General features: G+C 46.5%; 1 protein-coding gene across 7 annotated transcripts in view; it reads right to left on the bottom strand.

Moving 5' to 3' along the window:
* LOC147712816 (zinc finger CCCH domain-containing protein 11A-like) overlaps positions 1-21701 on the bottom strand; it is a 507151-nt gene that overhangs the window by 172789 nt on the left and 312661 nt on the right. For all 7 annotated transcript variants that reach the window (XM_086923487.1, XM_086923489.1, XM_086923491.1 and 4 more), the window contains 2 exons: positions 17663-17761; positions 17269-17334 (listed from right to left, as the gene is read on the bottom strand). In XM_086923487.1, the coding sequence (XP_086779613.1) occupies positions 17269-17334; positions 17663-17761 (165 nt within the window). The remainder of the gene's footprint in view (positions 1-17268; positions 17335-17662; positions 17762-21701) is intronic.

Below are 21701 nucleotides of genomic sequence, written 5' to 3'. Positions count from 1 at the left end.
TGCGCTACAGGGACAGGATAACTAACGTCCTCGGATTGGCCAGGCTGAGAGATCTAAACATGACCTGGTTCCTTTCATTCAGACCAATATGGCAAAATTGCATTTTACCTGTGCTACGGTGTATGCTTTGCGGCGAGGAATGCGTGTTGGACATCTGTCTTTCACTTCCATCAGCAGTACCAATGGACGTCGATACTTTGCTAAGTCCAATAACGGCTCACGCATTGTGTTGTCCCCAGCGGCTACCAATCCTGATGACGGCATTCGTGGAGACTCCTGTACTACAGCCAAGTGGTAACAGTGGAGCGAGTGACAAAAGCAACATCATCCAGGTACAACGTTCTGTGAGCATTGCTGATCCTGCATTCGATGACAGCAATCATTCTCACACCTGCCAAGTTTCAGCGCTATCTAATTTGGTTGAACTATCACCTGATTTTGTAGACCAATTCTTTGCGAGCCTGTCTGATACGATGTTCTCACCCACAGAGAAACAATAACTTTTGAAAAGCTTTCCGACACACGGCGTTCCCATGAACTCTGAATTCGGCCTTCAGTTTTGATCAACATAAAACTGCCAGGAGCTTTGGTAAACTGATTTTTTCTTTGAATTGGACAATTTTTTAAAAAATATTGACCCTCTCTTTTTGGCACGAACAATTCTTTGCTTAACGTAAAGACTATTCTTAGAGAACAGAAGCTTCACACTTCTATTTCTAAAAACACATCTAGAGACATAACAACATAACACCAGCCTCTAGCACACATATTATTACAATGCATTTTTATGTGATGATTTATCTCGCATTTCTTCTGTCAGAGATACTTCATGTGTAATTCTTTATGCATAATCGTTCATTGATTTCATATGCAATAATTTTTGAATGATTACTATGCTTTTAAAACTACGTACAGTACCTAAATTCCATGTATTACAAGTACGCCTATTTCGAATGCATTTATGTATTTTGGGGTGGGCTATGTTACACCATGTTACACATGCATCTAATTGCTTAGTTTTAGTAATTTTGATGGACATGAATTCGTGGAGTGGGTGTCATGTGCTTATCTAGGTTCCTGATCGATACTGTGACCTTATGCCCCTATTCGGCTATAAATCCATTTATTCCCTATATTGGCATAACCGTTCAAGTGCGATTTTCTGTAAAGTCATCTCTGGCCTCACACGAGCAGAGCCACAGAGCCACATTCCAGCATGACTCCCTGCTACTTCCTTTGCGACCAATTAGTGCAATGACAGAGCAGCAGTCACTATCTGATATTCCTAGATAACACTCCGAGTTCTTCAACAAGATAAAAACTTAGCAAACCTGGAAATCCCCGCTTGCTATGTTTTGATTAGTAATGGAACTCTAATGAGCAACTGATAACTATCACTTCCTAGTGACATCTTTAATTGACGTCTTATGTCCAGCAAACTTGCGTCAAACCCGGCACCTGTCAGGTATAAATATTACCAACGTTGCCTTAAGCAATGAGCGAACATGTTGCTGATGCCAGCTGCCTGCATGACCCCGTGTTGGTAAAAACTAGCACTCTGTCGCTGCAGCCTGCTATCCTGTGGTGGTGAAGCTACTGATTACCATTATCGCCGCTACAGCGCGACCTATGGTGCAGTACGCTTGAGGAGCCGTGCAGCCGTCCTCTGCGAAGACATCCAGCCCAGCTGCCCGCGGACGCTGTCACCCCTCCTTCCTCCAGACGCGCTGAGAGAAGCCGCTGCCTTTCTCGTGCAGAGAAATCCAGTCCCGGCGCTTCCAGTTTACCCTCGCAGGTGACTGGGATATCGAGAGAGACCCCTGAAGGAGATATCAATCCTCCATCATTCTATTCAGAGGTATGGTGTTGACTAAACCCTTAGACGAGAATTCTTGAAACAAACCTTGGCAAAACCAACTTAACTTAAGCTACTTACTTACTCCCCCTTCTCACGTGTTAGGCCTAGGTCAGGCACACTGGGGTAGGCTTAGTTAGAAGCACCAGTTGAGTATGTTAGCCTAATGTATATATGACTGTATAAATGTTTTATTACTTTTAAACCATTGTATGGCTAAGAAACCATATCAATGCTTTTACAGTTCTATTTCGCTATTCTTATCTTACTGTACGTACTTTTTATAATAACAGTTATTGCAATTGTGGCAATACATTTCTCTTGTACGAGAAGAAAGACTGTTCAATAAATGTCAACCTTTATTGATACACGCCCGTCTCTCTATTCTCTACATACTGTGAAAGTAAACTGCACTAGACTGACTGAGTGAAATCTATGTCTATTGTTTCACACGACCCTAGAGATCGACTCTTGATCTGAGGAGCAAAGTTGTCATGTTGCACGGTTGTTGGAAAGCTGAATCCCTTCTTGTCTGTGCCAAGGAAGCTGATCACTTCCTATGCAGAGAAGAAAGTTTCCAGTGACCTCTGAGCTAGTTGGTAACACAACCCAATTAAGTTTAGCATAGTCAGTGGAGGCCTGGAATATAAGCAGTTCCACGTCGATACTACTGTTTATGTTATTCCAATGCGCAGGGCCTAGTGGGAAACTAGGAACTACACTACACCTTTTCCCGAACTTGTGTAGTGCACCCTGTGCCATTTCCATTATCTGTGAGGACCAGGTCTGCCTGGCCCACTGGGGTGCCACCAGGATCAGAGTCATGTTGCTGGTTCTGCACTTGTTGAGTACTCTGTGTGTCAGTGGTATCGGGGGAAAAGCGCAAGCAAATGTTTTCAACCAGCTTATTCATAGGGCATTCCACAGGGAACCTTCCCCTGGTTGCCTGGATGCGAAGTTTTGTTATTTTGCATTCTGGTGTGTTGCAAATAGTTCTATTGTTGCTGTTCCCTACCTTCTGAATAGCCTTTGCGTTTCCTGTGTATTGAGCTCCCACTCGTGGGATGCAGATGTCGGTCTGCTGAGCCAGTCCGCTTCCACATTGTCCTTCCCTGGTAGGTGTATGGCTAGCAGGTCTATTTTGAGTGGGATGGCCCATCTCCATATCTCCTGTGCTAGGTTCGATAGCGGGGCTGGTTGTGTTCCTCCCTGCTTGTTGATGTAGAACATAGTTGTTGTGTTGTCTGTCTATATCAACACTCTCTGGTTGTACAGTTTTGTCTGGAAGGCTTTCAGGGCGAGAACACAGTCTTTAGTTCCAGGTAGTTGATGTATTTGACCGCATCCGCTGGAGCGCACAGACCCCTCACCCTGAGCTTGCTCATGTGTGCTCCCCATCCCTTCTGGGATGCGTCTGTGGTGATGGTCATCGTTGGGGTTGGTTCTGTTATGTTCTCATTGTTCCACCACAACATCTCCTCCTGCACTGCGTGCATTACAACCACTAGATCTTCCCAACTTCCTGTAGCTTGTGACCATTGTTCTTGCAGCCATTCCTGGAATGGTCTCATGTGGAGCCGTACATTTGGTATGCAGGAGGCCATCATGCTCATGACCTTGCTCGCTGTCCTCACTGTCAGAGCTCGCCCCTTCTGGAAGAGGCGCGTCTCCTTCAGCAGGTCCAGTGTTCTCTTGTCGCTGGGGAAAACCTTGCTCTGTATGGTGCTATGTGCTCCTAGGAAGATTTTTACTTGCTCTGGCTCCATTGAGGATTTCCCCAAGTGAATGGAGAATTCCAGGTCCACCAGTGTACTTGTCACGCGCTGTGCGCGTTCTTTGCATGTCCTGTGTGAACTTGCCTTTATTAGCCAGTCGTCCAGGTAAGGGTATACATGGATCCCTTCCCTCCTTAGATGCGCTGCCACTGCTGCGAGGCACTTGGTGAAGACCCTTGGTGCGGATTTTAGTCCGAATGCTATGGTTGTGAACTGGTAGTGATCTTTGTTGATGGTAAATCTCAGTAGATGTTCGTGCTGCTTGTTCATTGGGATGTGCAGGTAGGCATCTTTGAGGTCTATGGTGGCCATGAAGTTTCCGTCCCTTATTTGAGGAATGACCTCTTGTAGGGACGTCATCTTGAACTTTTGTGTTTTTATGTACTTGTTTAGGAACCTTAGGTCCAGGATGGGTCTCAGTGTTTTGTCCACCTTTGGTACCAGGAAGTAGGTTGAATACACTCCCTTGTTCCTTTCTCCGTATGGTACTGGTTCGATGGCCTCCTTTTGGAGGAGTTCCTTCGCTTCCTTTTGAAGTAGCTCTAGCTCCTTTCCTGACTGCGCCCTCTTTTTTGGGTTCCTGTTTGGCTGTGTCTTTTCCAGTTCTATGCAGTATCCGTACTATATGATGTTGAGTATCCATTTGTCTGTGGTTATCTTCTTCCACTCCCGGAAGAAATGACTTAGTCTGCCTTCTACTTGTGTTACATGTTCGTTGATGCTTGGTCCATGTAACCCTCTGTGGGTCTTGTTGTGCTCCACCTTGGGAGGAGTTGCGTGGGTGGGCACGTATTGCGTGACGGAGTCACTTTGAGGTGGGTTGTTGGCCCCCTCTTTTATTTTGTCCACGTCCGTTCGCCCTCCGGCAAAAAGACTGGCCCCTTTGCTAGTAGTGCGAGGTTTGTTTTTGATGCCCCTGTTGTGTTTGGCTGTCGCCCTGGTGGGACTGTTGGAATGTCTAGTGTGACGTTCCTGGCTGGTTTCCCTTTCTTCCGTTCGGTCTCCGTGACAGGGTACCCCTTTTCATCCCCCTGAATTGTAAGGCCACCATGGACCTTGCAGTTTCGTTTTGTTTTTTGAGCTGGGTAAGCTTTTCATCCAAAGGCGCCCCAAACAGTGTCTCCCCATTAAACGGGGTGCTTAGAATGTTGTGCTGTACCTGTGGTTTGAAGCCTGAGATCCTGAGCCAGGCCTGCCTTATCTCCGTGATTCACAACTTCATCAGTCTGCTGGACGTGTCCGCTCCATCCAAGGCTGTTTTGAGGCAAGAATTTGCCACATTTTTCCCCTCCTCCACAAGGTGTGAAGTTCTTTGTTGGTACTCGTCTGGGAGGTCCTTGATCAGCTGTCCGATCTCGTTCAGAATTTGGTACTAGTGCCTGTTCAGCAGGGCGTTTGAGTTTGCCATGCGCCAGTGCATTGCAGCATTTCTTTCTATCTATCTTTCTACCAGTTAGGTCCATCTTCCTGCTCTCCTTGTCTGGTGGTGGCCCTGAAATGTTAAAAGTGGGAGGTATGGGGTGCACACCTTTCTTCAATATTATTTATCATCCAGTTCTACAATCTTCTCATTTGCGTGCTCGTCGGTTTAGTGCCAAACCCTGAAGGCACCTGTGATACAAACAATGGAGGGGGCAATATATTGCTCCAACCGGCCGCACAGTTGCTTGTCGCCGCATTGGCTATCAATATCTTCACGTTACTCTGGTCAACATATTTTCAATCTTTTTCACCATTATTTATCCATCTTCAACTTTTACTCCAATCCATACACGGGTAATTTTGCCTTTTTCTATATTTCTGATGTGAATGTCTTGTTATATTGTATGCTGCTTATGGTATTATTGTATATATATATATCTCTGTATTATTTCAGCGTGCCCTGATGAAGAGCACTTGATGCTCGAAATGCATTGGTTTTAATAAACGCTGTTTTGGATGAACCCACTGCATCTGTCATGTTTATGCATGAGGTCCGGATGGGCACAGCATTCACATCAGAAATATAGAAAAAGGCAAAATTACCCGTGTATGGATTGGAGTAAAAGTTGAAGATGGATAAATAATGGTGAAAAAGATTGAAAAAGATTGAAAATATGTTGACCAGAGTAACGTGAAGATATTGATAGCCAATGCGGCGACAAGCAACTGTGCGGCCGGTTGGAGCAATATATTGCCCCCTCCATTGTTTGTATCACAGGTGCCTTCAGGGTTTGGCACTAAACCGACGAGCACGCAAATGAGAAGATTGTAGAACTGGATGATAAATAATATTGAAGAAAGGTGCGCACCCCATACCTCCCACTTTTGATGTATTCACACAAACCCTACAATGGGGTTGCACCCGCCAAATGAAAATGTCGAAGGAACAGTGAAAAATCCTTTCATATCAACGGAGCAATGATCTGGGTTCATGGAAGTAGCCTTTTTCATCAGAAAATGTACAAACTGGATATGAACAGAGGAACTTGAATGTTTAGCAGTGATACATATGAGTTTTATAAACACGGAGGTGATAAAAGACATTTAACTCTTCAGAGAATTGAATTATGGGACTTGTATTTTTTGTGTGAGTTTTGAAGTCATTATGTTTGAAGTCTCTCTCAAATCGCTAGGGCGGGAAACTACCAATTAGCATCGTCATTGATAGAGGTGGTGCTGAGAGGGAGGGGCTTTTATAAGGGTTGTAATCGGGTTTAGCTGGAGAAACAAATTTGATTGAGGTCAAACGCGAGAGTGTCCGGAAACAGGTATGAGAGAGGCTGTACTTAGAGCACCCACATGAAGTTATGAGAAATTGTTTGGTGTCGCTTTTAAAATGTGTGCTTGTAAGAGTCAGCAGCATGCGTAGCATCCACATGAAGGTATGAGAAATTGTTTGGTGTCGCTTTTAAATTGTGTGCTTGTAAGAGTTAGCAGCATGCGTAGCCAAAGAGAACATTGAGCGCATAAGCAATTATTTGGAAACATTTGCATACTTCAGCGTCGCAGCTTGAAGGTTTACAAGTAAAAAGAAAAACGGAACAACACATGTTTCAAGCTAAGGGGGAACGGCTGCAAATGGAAGGACGCTTCAAAGGTTAAAATAGGGTGGAGGGACATTTTAAACAATGTGTTAAACGCAGTAGGGAAGAAAGTGGGATACTTAGAGGTTGGGGTACAGCAGTATGATCTAGGAGGTATCGCGAGGGATGAAGGCCAGCATAGACTTGATACACAGAGAGTACATGAGTCACCGTAGGGTTGGTATGCAGTTCATGTTTAATGTGCAAAATTATGCACAATTAAGAGTTAAACTTAGGTGTTGTTTCACTAGTAGGTGTTTTATCGCTATTTACGATAAACAGGGGAGATTATAAAAATGTCAAATAGTAATATGTCTTGTTATATTGTATGCTGCTTATGGTATTAATGTATATATATCTCTGTATTATTTCAGCGTGCCCTGATGAAGAGCACTTGATGCTCGAAATGCATTGGTTTTAATAAACGCTGTTTTGGATGAACCCACTGCATCTGTCATGTTTATGCATGAGGTCCGGATGGGCACAGCATTCACATCAGAAATATAGAAAAAGGCAAAATTACCCGTGTATGGATTGGAGTAAAAGTTGAAGATGGATAAATAATGGTGAAAAAGATTGAAAATATGTTGACCAGAGTAACGTGAAGATATTGATAGCCAATGCGGCGACAAGCAACTGTGCGGCCGGTTGGAGCAATATATTGCCCCCTCCATTGTTTGGCCCTGAAATGTTGCCACATTTGCCCTTTTCCTGGCGGTCGCCGCCATAATGGAGTCCGCTATAACTGATCCTCGGATGTAGGGAGGATCCTTAGAGGAGTGTTTATATTTCTTCTCCGTCCTAGGCGTGACGGACCTGCATGTTGCCGGTTCCTTGAACGCCTCTTTCCCCTGGGCCATGACACTCAAGCATGGGGAGGTACTGGCTCCTAGTTTGTGCGGGGAGCAGGGTCTCCAAGAAGAAGTCTGCTTTTGGTTTTTCATCATCTAGCTTGACTCAAAGGCTGTTGCCGCGTTCTTGATGACCATATTGTAGACCCCAATGTCATCTGGCGGCGAAGGCCTCGAAGGGTACATGTCCACGGCCTCTTCTGGGCTTTCGGTGTCGAGGTCCTGCCACACCAGGTCCTGTGTCCCCGAGGATGCCGAACCAAGGGTCGTCCGCTTATCGTCGTCGCCCTCCCCCTTGTAGTAGAAGGCTTCTTCCTTTGGATGGTCCTGGGTCTCTGGACTTTTCGGCGGCCCTTCGGTGTCGAAGTCCTCCTCCTCTTCTATTTCAACGATCACCGTCCTTGGCTTCGACGGAATCGCGAACCTCCTAATCTTTTCGTCAAACTCCTTCTTTCTTTGCAGGATGTTATCCGTTTCGGCCTAGAGTCGTCTTCTTTCTCTACAGTTCGGCAGCCAGTTCGGCGTAGAACGGTTCGGCTGATCTCTTCGACGTATACGTCGACGTTGAAATGGCCTTCGGGTCCTTTGTCGACGCTGAAGCGACCTTCGGGTCCTTCTCTTTCGAAGTCGATCGATCCCTTTCGGGGACGTGCTTCGACGACCTTGGCTTTTCGCCGGTCTTCGCCACATAGAAGTCCTTTTCGAAGGATCCGCTGGGTTGTTTGTCCTTGGATGCAGCTGTGGCCGTCGAGACTTCCGGTGCCAGTGCTCCCTTCGAGGACTTAGACTCTGCTTTTCGAGAGTCTGACTCATACTTTCGAGGGTCTGTCGGGGCTTTAGGGGTCATCGAGTCTCCTACCTCTTTAGAAGTCTTCTCATCGGTCTCTACGACTGTGTAGTCGTCGTCTTCTCCGGCGACGTTGTCCTCCTAGTCGCTCGAGAGCCCCATGTCCCAAAGGGACGGCGGTTGTCCCTTGCCTTGCATGTTGTAGCTGACTTTTCTCTGTCGCTCTCTAACCCGGAGAGTCTTCGGTGTGAAGGCGGAGTAGGCGTTGCAGTCCTTGCTCTCGTGGTCGACCGGTAGGCAGAGGTTACAAACCGGGTGCTGGTCCTTCTGCGCGTATTTGTGGTGGCAGTTACAGCAGAATTTAAAAGGTGTCTTGTCCATTTCTTGCGCTCAGGGGGTCCCCTGTGTGCGCATTCTCGGTTGGACGTCGAAGTTCTCCTTCTTCGTCGTCCCGGCTCGATGGTGTTGTTCCTAGTCGTCTTCTCAATCTTTTCCATGCAAAATTAGTCTTTTCTGTATCTTCTTTCCTCCAAAACTCTGGAGCCCCTCGGGGAACGATCCAGACACAACTCTGGAAAAAAGAATCTGAAGATGGCGCCCAAAGGTGGGAGCTTCCGCAGGAAAAGCGTGCCAACGTCACAGGAAGTACACCAAAAGGTGGGACGTCGACTCCCTCCTGGGCTACAAACAAAAAAAAAAAGAAAGAAAGAAAGGCTACGATTCCAGACCCAACCACTAGGCCGCGTAATAATGCACAGCATAGCGAATCCAGAAAGATTCACGCTGCAAAAAGACGCATTAAAAAGAACTATTTACTTACCTGTAAGAATTGATATTTTAAAAAGTGCTTACTTAATAATGAAGTTCTTGGTATCAAAATGTATATAAAAATACAACTTATTTTCCTAAATTGGTCTCCGATTTATTCTCGAGTATGTGTCTCATTTATTGCCTCTGTGAAAACAAATGCTGAGCAATACCCTCTGATAAGCCTAAAATGCCTGCCCACACTTCCACAAAAGAGATCATTTATTGTTATCTTTTCTACCTCTTTAAACCAATAAGGGTTGCCTGGACTTTACACAGTGTACTTCATTTTGGTCCACTATATAAAGAGGGAACGTCCTACAAATACTCCACTCTACAAAGCTCTTCGCAACTACCTCTATGCCACTCCGCTCTATTGTATGACAAACTACTCCACTCCATTCCATTCTAGGATAATCTATTCCACTGTACCTCACTCTACTCTAAAAGACTACACTCTACACAACAACCTTTACGCCACTCCCTGACACTGCATGCCACTCCACGACTCTACTCAACTCTGACACTGTGCTCTACTCTACACCACCCAACTCCATGCCCTTTCCCTCTACGACACTCTACTCCCTCCACACCACTCCACAACACTGAAGGTACTTCATGACACTCCAATTCACTCCTCTCTATGCCACTCTACTCTACGCCTATTGATAACACTCCACTCTACTCTACTCTGCTTTACCCTATCAACAGTTGGACATGCTGCACAGGAGCCACTCTGGTGTACAACATTGCTAAAAAATATTGGAAAAGCCAATAGCTCTTGCATGGGCGAGATCTATTGGCTTTGCTTGTTGGGGAGTTAAGCCCCAACAAATCAGCCGTGCCAGACCCAAGAACAGCACAGATGAAAATTCAAGCTAGCCTGGCTGATTAAGGGTGTTACCCAGAAACCGGTCCCAGGATGCTGGTTTCCGGTTCAGGGAAGACCTGACTTGGCAGTTCGGGGGGGGGACGGACTGATTTGCATATAGCTGTGTCTAAACTGGGGTGGCGAAGTGAGCTAAAGAACGATGGTGGATTCAACCCAGATCTGTGTCGGGGTGAGTGTCTAAAACGTTTCAGCGCTCCGTCCATCATCTCCTTGTATTTGCTTTGTTTGCCCTAAGTTGGAAGAGTATGCCCAGACGTGGGTCCCTTGCTCACTTTGCCACTGGATTCAAGCTAGCCTGGCTGATGAGGGCTGTTAGCCTGAAACCGGTCCCAGGATGCTTGTTTCCGGTCCAGGGAAGACATGGCTTGGCAGTTCGGGCTGGACTGTTCCCATGAGGCACAGGGTCAAGACTGATTTGCATATATCTGTCTGAACTGGGGTGGCGAAGTGAGCTAAAGAACGGTGGTGGATTCTATCCAGATCTGTGACTTGGGTTGGGTGTCTGAAAAGTTTCAAGCTCTGTCCATCATCTCCTTGTGTTAGCCTTAGTTATAGGCCAATTTTAACATGTTTTAAGGGTGTCTGCACACGCACCAGATACTGGATGACAGTGTTCCAATCATAAGAGCTCATGATTACCAGCAGGTGAGAACTCCGTAAACAAAATGAAAAAACAAGGGATGACCTAAAAAATGGGGTCATGTAGCAACATGGACGACAAAGGACCATAGTGTTAGAGATGCACAAGAAACAGATGTCTGCTCTGAAAATCAGAACCTAAAAAAGGCACTGGGTTGAAGGATCTTTGCTGGTGGAGAGGAAAATCGAACTGACAGGCTGGGGGCAGAGCACTGGGTGCTGCTGAGCAGGTGGCTTTGAAAGGCCAGCGTCTTGTTCCCGGAGCTGTTCCTGTCAGAGTGCCTTTCACTGTATATTATTCATTTTAAAACATGTTTGTGACCTAAAAATGCTTCCTATAAAGTGTTTTGGAGTCCCACTGGACCCATAGGGACCGTTCTTTGAGAATTCCACAGAACTATGTGGAAACATTTCTAATGTTCAAAGCATTAAAAAAATCCCATGTAAGAGAATAAAAAGTCACAATACTTTGCAAATGCAGCCAATGCAGTCTTAGTTCTGCATTTGGTAATGCAATTACAAATCGAATATACACTAGATTAGGCTAGAGTACCAGCAATAAAATTGTCTGGGGGAAAATAGTGATAAACTGACCGACCAATCAAAGAATCCAAACTTCTAAGGGATAAAACTAGAGAGGAATCCTCAATGCAGCAAGCAGCTGTGCAATTGACAAAAACAAAAAAATATGTTTCACACCCAGCTGGGTGCTCCTCCACTGTTTCAGCCTTTCATTGTGAGGCCCCTCATGAACAACTTCAGCCCCTCAGCAACATCACACCATGCAGACTACTGCTGATGGGCAGCAAAGCTCTTCAATGCTGGACGTAAACCAACTTGAAAGTCTGAATATTGCAACTATACTTTCTGCAAGAGTGCGACACAAATTAAAACTCCCTGGTAGTACAGCTTTGAACGCAGGCATTGGTTTCATTTTTTTAAATTTCACAGGTCGTGGCCGGGAGCGTCAAGATGGCTGTCGCACTTCAAAAGTGCTCTGGACCCCTCCGTCATCTGCTCCTCTATCCGTCGCCATCCACTGGTTCTTACCTCCAAATCCTGCTGCCTGGCTGTCTGGAACCCCCGGACACATCCTTGAAGGAACTGTGTGTGGCGTCTGCACGCTACGGACGGCTCCTGGAAGTGGTCCTGACTCATGGTGCTCTCAAAATGGCGGCCCCGCCGGAGCGATCTCCCAGCTCTTCTTGCTGCCCCAGAGCCCCGGGTCTGAGTGGCGAACTGCGTCTGGTGCAACGATCCTGAGAAGCTGCCGGTGCCGAACCAGCAAGAAACTGTGCAGGCGGCAGGGGACTCGGGATCAGCTCCTGGAGGCCGTGGGGGGCTGGAAACGGCCTGAGCCTGCCACGCTCTGCTTGTGGGGTGCCGGGAGTGTTGTCGACCGTCGATCGGGCAGGTAGCAGACTAGCGCTCCGCTCCGCACCCTTCCATGACTCTGTCTCGTGGTACATGCATCAGCACCATTCTGGCGCGACTTGCCCTTCATCTTGTGGCGGGCAGGGTAACCCATGACACTCAGGGCTGCTTTGTCATCCTGGAAGGACGCTTGGGGACAGGCCTCTCAATCTGCTTGCCGTCTACTACCCCGCCTCCCTGCTGACATCTACACTTAAGCGACTCGCCTCACTGGTTGCTGCCTTGCCTATGGGGATGACCATCATCAGGGGGAAGGGGGGAGGGGAGCCGGGGGGATTGGGCTTCAACGCCTTCATGGACACTAGCCTTGACACGGCCACGTCCCCTTCCTCCTCCAGGATCGCTTATTCTGGCATCCTGTTGACCTGGGCTGCCAATCTTGGCCCCGGGGACACTTGGACTCTGGCATTCGACAGCGTGACTCTATACCTATACCTCGGCATCTCATCACACGCACGAATGACTAGATTATGTGCTCATGCCGGCCCTGGACTGCCGAGCAATCCAGGCTATCACCATCCTTCCCAGAGGCCTATCGGATCACTCCCCAGTGGCGATGCAGGTCGGCGACCTTCCTGAATCGTCGCGCCCGATCTGGTGGCTCAACACCTGATTCCTCCAAGACCAAGAATTCAGGGAGCAGGAAGGATCCGAGCTTCGCCTTTATTTCTCCACTAATCAGGGATCAGTGTCCTCGTCTGGTACCCTATGGGAGGCTGGTAAAGCCACCATCCGAGGCTTTGCCAAGGGCCAACTCAAGCTTGAACATGCGGTGCAAGATTCCCGACTCACACTCCTGGAGACCCAGGCGGTCCAGCTGGAGACTCAACCTCCGGACAAAAGAACCGAAGCCCAGGACAGGAGGCTAGCGTTTCTGAGGGACAAGATTAGACAGACCTCCCTGGAGGCTGCCAAGCTGCAATGGAGGTCTTCCGTGGTGCAAGTGTACGGGTGGGGAGATAAAAATGGGAAGCTCCTTCATCGTCTGGCGACCTACCCTATGGCCAACCGCATCATCCCTGAGGTGCTCGACTCGGATGGAGTGATCCACCTTGCCCCTGCAGCAGTGGCCCAATGCTTCGCCACTTATTATGCCGCTCTCTACTCTGCATAGACTCCCACTCTCCCGCTGTCAGAGCTTCTCCAGAGGGAACAATTCCCTCTCCTGCGCCTTAGTGAGCTGGAGGCGCTGGACCTTACGGTCACCCCAGAGGAGGTTCATGAAGTCATATCACGTATGGCCTTGGGTAAGTCACCAGGGCCAGACTGCCATCCCCAGGAGTTCTATGCGTCCTATCGGGACACTCTGGTTCCCCATCTTCTGGAGATGTATAGAGAAGAGGCATATTGCGGCTCATTCCTTCCCGAGACAGACTTGGCCACTATCGTGGTAATCCCCAAGTCTCAGCCTCCCTCGAACCGTTGCTCTAACTACCGTCCCATCTCCCTCATTAATTTGGCGCTTAAAATGTTAGCCTCGGTCCTAGCCAACCGCATACAACCATACAAGGCCAAACTGGTCAATCCAGACCAATGTGGTTTTATGCCTTTTCGGGGAACCAGACACTGCCTCAGACGCCTCCACCTTGCTCTAGCGAATCAACACCAGCTGACCCCCTATTTATCTTTTCTTCTCGTGGACTTCGAGAAGGCGTTCGATTCGGTGAACTGGCAATACCTGGAGAAGGTGTTGATGGAAATGGGCTTTGGGATCCCCTTCCGTAACCTGGTCAAGACGCTCTATTGTAAGCCGCGGGCCCAAGTTCTAGTTAATGGAGCTCTGTCATGTCCCTTTTCCATCAGGAGGGGCACGAGGCAGGGATGCCCCATCTCGCAACTCCTCTTCGCGTTGGCGATGGAGCCCTAAACATGTCTTGTCCGATTTGATCAGCTTCTCACTGGACGGAGATGGCCCGGCTTTGATGAGGACAAGATAGAGCTCTACGCCAAAGACTTTGTTATTTTGAGCAGATCTTGCTCGGTCCGGGTCCCAATGCCTCCGGGCCTGAGTCTCTTCGAAAGCACTACCGGCCTTCGATTGAATTCGGCCAAATCTGTCCTGGTCCCCCTTCACCTCTCGCATGAGTGCTTTGATTGGCAATCGTCGATACCTCTTCGGCGACAGTCCTTCAAGTACCTAGGGATCAGGGTAGCCCTCCTCCCCCGACCTCGCCTGGTCACTCAATGTTACCACGTTAGTGAAGCAGGGCTGCACTGATCTCCTCAAATGGCAAACGCTGCCACTAAACCCTGTGGGCAGAATAGCCTTATTTAAAATGATGAATTTGTTATGTTAAGTTATGTTATAAAAATCTTATATAGCGCACGGCTACTCCAAGGAGTGTCCCGGCGCTTTATTGTAAACCTGTAGTAGAAAACATAACAAAGCAAATCTACAGAAACGGAGATCAGAAGAAAAGAGCGTACCTAAAGAGCAAAAAGCCAGGTTTTAAGGCCCTTCCTGTAAGCCAGCAGATTGGAGGTACTCCGCAGTGCCACGGGCAGAGTGTTCCAAAGCTGTGGCGCCAACAGCCTGAAAGACCGGCCCCCAATGCGTGCCCTTTTTACTCGAGGGACCACGGCAAGGAACAGAGACTCGGATCTCAGGGAACAGGCCGGACGGTAGAAGGCTAGCCTCTTCTGGAGATATTTCGCTCCAGTGGCGTGAAGAGCCTTGTGGGCCAAGGTCAAGGCCTTAAAAACTATCCGCTTCCAGATAGGCAGCCAATGAAGTGACTGCAGGAGGCCGGAGGTTCTAGCTTGCCTGTAGAGGCCAAAAATGGCCCGTGCTGCTGAGTTCTGGACCACCTGCAGCCGTTGCAAGAGATACTCCGGCAAGCTGAGACAAAGGACATTGGAATAGTCCAATCTCGAGCCAATTAAAGCCTGGACCGTGATCTTCCTATGATCTTCCGGGAGCAACGCCAGAAACTTGCGGAGCATCCTAAGGAGGCCAAAGCATGTACCTGTTAGGCCCGGGATCTGTGATCTCAACGTCAGGCATTATCGATCTTGATCCCCAGATTCTTGGCTAGCTGGGAAGAGCCTGCTGGAGGAAACATGTTGACAGGCCACCATTCCTGCCAGTGAGGATCCGACCGGCAGCCGAAGAAGAGTACCTCAGATTTATCCGAGTTGCACTTGAGGCTGTTGAACTGGAACCCGTTAAAAACAGCCTCAAGGCACCCACGAATACTCTCTCCGTCAAAATCTACTCCTTTCCCACACGTAAAGAGGAGCTGGGTATCATCGGCATAGGATACGATCTGGGCCCCAAACAACTCCACCAGTGCCGCCAGGGGGGTCATGAAGATGTTAAAAAGAGTCGGGCTCAACACTGAGCCCTGCGGGACTTCGACTCCCAGTGGCGGCATCACGGCAGAGCAAGGGGGGGCCCAGACCGTTTGTCGGCGGCCAGTCAAAAAAGATCTAAACCAGCTGAGCACCATCCCCCTCAGACCGATCTCATGAAGTCTGGCGAGGAGACCCAGGTTCCTTTACATGCTCCAGAATACGCACCTCTCCTTCTCCAGATCGTGGTTTCGAGAGATGGACAGCTTGACCACCAAGTTCTTGTGGGGAGGTTGGAGGCCCAGGATGGCCCTCGCTCAATGCCGGATCCCTCCCTTTGATGGCGGTCTTGGAATAACAAGCCTATGCCTTTATTATTTAGCGACTAGGCTCCTCAACCTACACGATTTGTTTAATGGAGGCTGGTCTGATCCGGCGTATCGACTAGAGTTACATACCCTGGTTTTGTCCGCTATTTAGGGGATCTTTGGAAACACCATTTCTCAGACTCTCCTGGAGGTCATGCGCGGAGTGCTTCTGGCCTGGCCGGCTTCCCTGCGTCACATACACTGGTTGGATAAAATGACACAATATACTCACTTGTGGTTCGGTACAAGGCTCCGGGAGGTCGTTAACCTCTCAAGATTTAGAGCATGGGATCTCATTGGAATAACGTTACTGGGGGATGTCTGGAGTGGGACCCACATACGCACCTTTCAGGGCCTGCAGACCAGATACTCCCTCCACTCTTCCCAGTTCTTCCGCTATCTGCAGCTATGCCATGCCCTTCAATCTCATTTCAGAGGCTACCTCCTTGCCCGAATACAGCCCACCTGAGGCTCAGGTCATGACTGGTAACTTGGATAAGGGGGGGATCTCTTATATCTATCGCTCCCTCACAAATAACACCCCCAACTCATTATCTCAACTTAGGGACAGGTGGGAGGGTTGGCTTGGGTCCCTATATGACGCGGACTGGAGGGACGCATTAATGGCCCCCAAAACAGTCACAGTCTCAGCAAGGCTTCGTCTAGTTCAAATATACTATCTACACATTGCTTATCTCATGCAACCGCGTCTCTACCGCGCTGGGTTCTTGCCCAACGCTTCCTGTCCCCGCTGCGCCCCCCCGCAAGCTGACTTTTATCATATGGTATGGCTTTGCTCCGCAATCACGCATTATTGGGAATCAGTGACAGGGAAGCTTAGGGAGGTTCTGGGCGGGGAAGTCCCTCTTAACCCGGTGAATGTGCTCCTAGGCATCACCGAGGGGTTGGACGATACCAGGGCTGGAAAACTGTTTCTAAACACAGCACTGCTGATGGCCAAAAGTGACAGTGTGGCCAACTAGCTGAACTCGACCACTCCCACCATGTTGTGCTGGCACAAGGGGGTGGACTGGTGCGCTACGCAAGAATGGCTCTTGTATGAAGCCAGGGGATGCCCAAAGAAGTTTCGTAGGATGTGGGGCAAATGGATTGGGGTGGTGGAGGATTGAGCCTTTTTAGCACGCAACTGGGGTGGATATGAAGAGGTCTTCCTCAGGTCTGTTGGATTCTGTACGCTGGTGTAATGTGCTCTCATCTTTGCAGTGTATTCATAACTGTAAACACAGCAGGTATTGTTATTTTTTGCTGGTCTCTCACAAAATCAATAAAATTGGTTATAAAAATGTAAAAAAATCACACAGATTTGATAATTTCACTTCTGCAGTTGTCTATTAGAAATGGTCTTGGTAAACATTTTAGAACCGGTCAGTCATCTCAAAGGGACACAAGGTTCTCAGTTGAAGATTCATCCTTTCCAATGACTTCAGAATCATGGCAGACATTTCCCATTCACAACACAGCTGCATATTTGAAGGCACCATACCTGTCTCTGTGTTGCTCTGGTCATTGGGGAATCCCAAACGCTCTTTTATAGACCTCGGAAAATGGACTGAAAAAGAAAAAAATGAACATGTTTTCCTAAAAAGGACTTCCACTTAAGTGTTATCACCGGTCTAAACATTTACAGAAATGTGTACAGAATTCTTTTAAACTTGGTATGTGAAGTTATGAATGTAGAGATTGTCCTGCTAAAAGAAGAATATTGCTACATTAGCAGAAGTGGTTCTACAATCTCAAACCCAGCAAACAAGTATTTCTGAAACATTATTTTGTAGGTTGGAAACATGCCATGGGTAATGAAACGTTTATCACAAATGTTTCCCAAGAAGGTGGGGGTGCAACATATAGGAACAATTAAAATAACAAGTTCTTAATACCTTTCTTCTGAGCTTCATTTAGACTCAACTCCGAAGATTTGATCTTCCGACCAAGCCTCTCAGCCAGACTTCGCTTTAATGCAGGGCCAGTAACTTCACCTTCAAGAGGAGGAAATGGAAATAGTCCATAAAACTCTCACATCAAGGGGAAGGCGAAATATTTGTTGCTTAGGTGTGTGATAAATATAATGAAATTAAAGCAGCAATTGCATGTTGATGCACATGTTCCAGCACAATGTCTGCACTCAATGAGAGTGAAATTAGTTATAAGCAAAAAACTTTAACAATAAATAATGTCTACTGTCTTCCATGATACATTGGGTAAATCAAGTAGATCATTCTTGTCAATTAATGGGCCTGAGGCTGGTTCCTCAGCTAAGTGACTTTTCACCTTAAAAATACGACACACTGAAAAACTGAATGAAACTACACCCTAGCCAATACTGCTGTGCGTAGGAGGACTGGTTTATAAACTCATTATGTCGGACTAAAAACAAAGTTTTATATCATAGTCCCAATAAGGACTTCTGCCATACACTTTTGTGGTTGAAATACACTCTACTGTTTTTTTCATAGTTCTGCTTAAAATGTGTTTGAGCATTTGATTCCATTTGTGATCAACTTCACCTACTTTCAAAGCTAGGGCGCGATTCATAGCAATGTGATCTACTTGGTAAGCATGCTTATTGGGTCTATATTGGGCTTGGCTTAGCTTTAGGTCACCCAGACTGACTCCTAGAGCGGTCATTGAAGCCATGTTACTGGACATCTAGGGCTTTCCCCCTACTTCAACAGATCCTTTATGGCATCCAGGTAAAGGGTGACAAGACTCTTGGTAGAAAGGCTTAGGTTCTGGCCCGAGGCCCCAGCAGACCACTGGGTAAGCAGCTACTCATCACAACAGGGGATCACTGCTATTGGGCTCTAGGGAAATAGCACACCTAGTTACAAACCCTTACATACACCTGCAGGGCGAGGATGGCTTGTACTGGGATCTAGGGCACTATTACCCCTGGACACTGCCTGTCAATGTGCCCTAAATGATTAGCCCTCCTAGCTACAGGAGATTATTGGCCTATTTGGTTCTAGGAGCCTATCACCCTAGGTACAGCCGACCACCAGATAGCTACCCCAGGTACAATTCACCTACAGTTCTACAGAAGACAGTCACCCAGGGATAGTAACTTCTTTATCATACTCCTGCACCAGGATCAACCCACTTTAAGTGTAAACACAAGCTGGAGGACAGTAACTCTAGTCTCTCTGACAGTCCTTACTGTCTTAATCTGAGGCACCATTGTAATACCATCTACCAATTCACTGCATCATCTTCAACTGAGCAGGAATATAAATAATGTATGAAAGGTGTGGGAGGGCACAGATAAAGGTTATAGCAACCCATCTAAATAGGTACTCAATAATAGCCCGAACGGTCTGTGAAGGCTAGGGAGACCTGCCACACACTGCTGGACCCCGGAGGACTCTTAAATCCCAACAAGCAAGTCGAAAAAATTCATATGCACTTGGCACAAACAAACCTATGTTTAACACCAAGATGAACTACCCCAAAACAAATCTTCGTGAAGGTCACCTCATAATGGCAAACAAATAAATAAGAATTGATGTGCAGTCTTTTCAGGCAGCTCTCAGATTCTCACTCACTCATCTTCAGATCTGTAAACCTCCCCCCAGATCCATAAGATCATGAAGAACACATACTAAAAGACCTCCCATCGCAACAAGCACAGAAATTCAGATTGAGAACTGAAAGCAAAACAACAACATAATAAAGGGACCTGCAGAGCTAATTAGTGCTGCCACTATAAAAATCCATTTCTATCTCACTCCCTCAGCCAACAAATGGCCATGACAATTACATCTCGGGGGATCATTCACCACACAGGCTCAAAGCAAAGACCCACTCTTTCACCACACATCCAAATGGTGTAATCCACTAGTCACATGGTTAAATGTTTCAGCATCCCACAGAGGGGTAGTAAGCTTTATACAATCGCTACAATACCTCACATGCGAATGCTGGTGCCCCTTTATGCTGTTTTCTATCATATTGTATGCTAACTCAAAATGCCTCCTCCCACTATATTCCTATAAGCCTGAATGCAAAATTGCCCTCGGCTTAAAACTGATTGTTTTCCTCTCACATCTTTCTATGAATTGACCATCTACTAACCATCTATCCTGTGCATGCCACCTCTCTTAGCAAAACATACTTTAATTTGAAGGGCTGTCTGCCTTACTCTCTCTTATTCAATTCATTGAACTTTATTCGGATACGAATATCCATAAAAGCACAATTCAATCACCACCAACAGAAATACAACTCTTATTTAAAATTCTCATATAGATTCGTATTTAAAATCTTATTTAAATCTGCGGTGCTTAAGACTAGATAAAACACATAAATTTGATAAGCAAAATTAAAACTATATACAATATTTTTAAAAGGCGTAATATACGACAGCAATACCATATTAGCGATTTGAAGATAAATAAACCAATTTAAAAGCAAGTAGATGGGCATTTAGAACCGTCATCATATTATAATAAAGTGCAATTGGATGTGAGCAACATTAACAACATGGTACAAATGTAATTTATTATGGTTTAAGCTTCCATGTCTGCAAAAATGTTAAAAAGGGTTGGACAGGCATTTAGCAGCAGCATCATATTGGGATAAAGTGCAATTGGTTGTAAACAATATTAACAGCATGGTGCAGGAGTAATTGGTTTTGTTTAAGGTTACATGCCTACCAAGTAGCACCTTGGTTGGTGTTTAACTAAAAAGGTGATAATAACTATGTACACCAAAACATTATTATGTGCTCTTGACACATTAGAAATCGCTCATGGAGACACTTTAGCGAACTGCCGCTTGCAAACAGGAGCTTGTACGGAAAATCAGGTAATCGCCTCCGAATCGTAAGATCTCGAGATACGTTGTTTTGTGATCAGCGATGGCTAATGGCTTAAGATACGAAATCAAATATTGTTTTGTATAGTTTCCGTAGAAGTTACAGAACAATAAGAAATGTACAACCGTTTGGTTACTACCGGTACGACACGGGCAGGGAATTTGCTCAAGGTTGTTATTAAATCCCAGCGGGAAGCAAAGTGAATATTTTATGGTACCATCCCTAAAGCGAAAAAGTAGGCTCCTCTTCCATCGTCCAATGCTCTTCAAGAGGTATTTGGGTAGCATGTGTGTTTGAGAGCGATTTGCCTCCAGGAGGGACATATACCTGGCAATCGATGGTTTAGGGCACTCAATGGCGTATCTTTCATTGTTATACGATTCATACAATACACCCATGAGTGCTCTTTCATTCATGCCCTCTAATTCTAACGGATGTACAAAAACATGTTCAAGGTTCACGCTGGTTAAGCTTTTTCTGACAGCGGAAAGCCAGTGTATAGATCCACCCTTGTTTAATTTGAGGCAGTCTACAATTATCTCCCTTGTTAAAATTGCTGCAAGGTTCTGCCATATTTTTAGCCAAAATATAGCTTATTGTATTACTGCGAACAGGTGACCCCTCATTTCATCAATCGCATCTCCTTCAAATTAACAATACTTAATCTCCTCTAGCCTATCTGTTCACACCATCAACCACTCATATGATCTCACAAACACCCTACTAACGATCACACCCAACTTCTACTACAAAAACCTTAGTAAATGCATGGAATTTTATTTATTTATTTAAAAAGTTTTATATAGCGCTAGCTTGACACGTGGGTATCAGAGCGCTTTACATACACACAGGAGAGAAAAAGAACTGCATTAAGGAAGCAAAAAGACATAAGTAAAACATAATAATTAGGCAAACTGTGAAGGGGAAGGAGAAAACACATTCAAGTAAACACCTCTCCTTGGTGGCCAAGTGAGAGGGAAGTCAGCTAAGATATAGAAGTCTAGGTTAGTTTACGTTGGTCAGTAAGGTATTGGTTGAGGAGATGGAGTTTCAGTTCCTTTTTGAAGCAGGAGAAGGAGGGGTGGAATGCTTCCTTGAGAGCACAA

This window comes from Lissotriton vulgaris, chromosome 5 (assembly GCF_964263255.1).
Source record: "Lissotriton vulgaris chromosome 5, aLisVul1.2, whole genome shotgun sequence".
Lineage (NCBI taxonomy): Eukaryota > Metazoa > Chordata > Amphibia > Caudata > Salamandridae > Lissotriton > Lissotriton vulgaris.
Note: the sequence above shows the minus strand (reverse complement) of the source record. Positions and strands in the feature narration are given on the sequence as shown.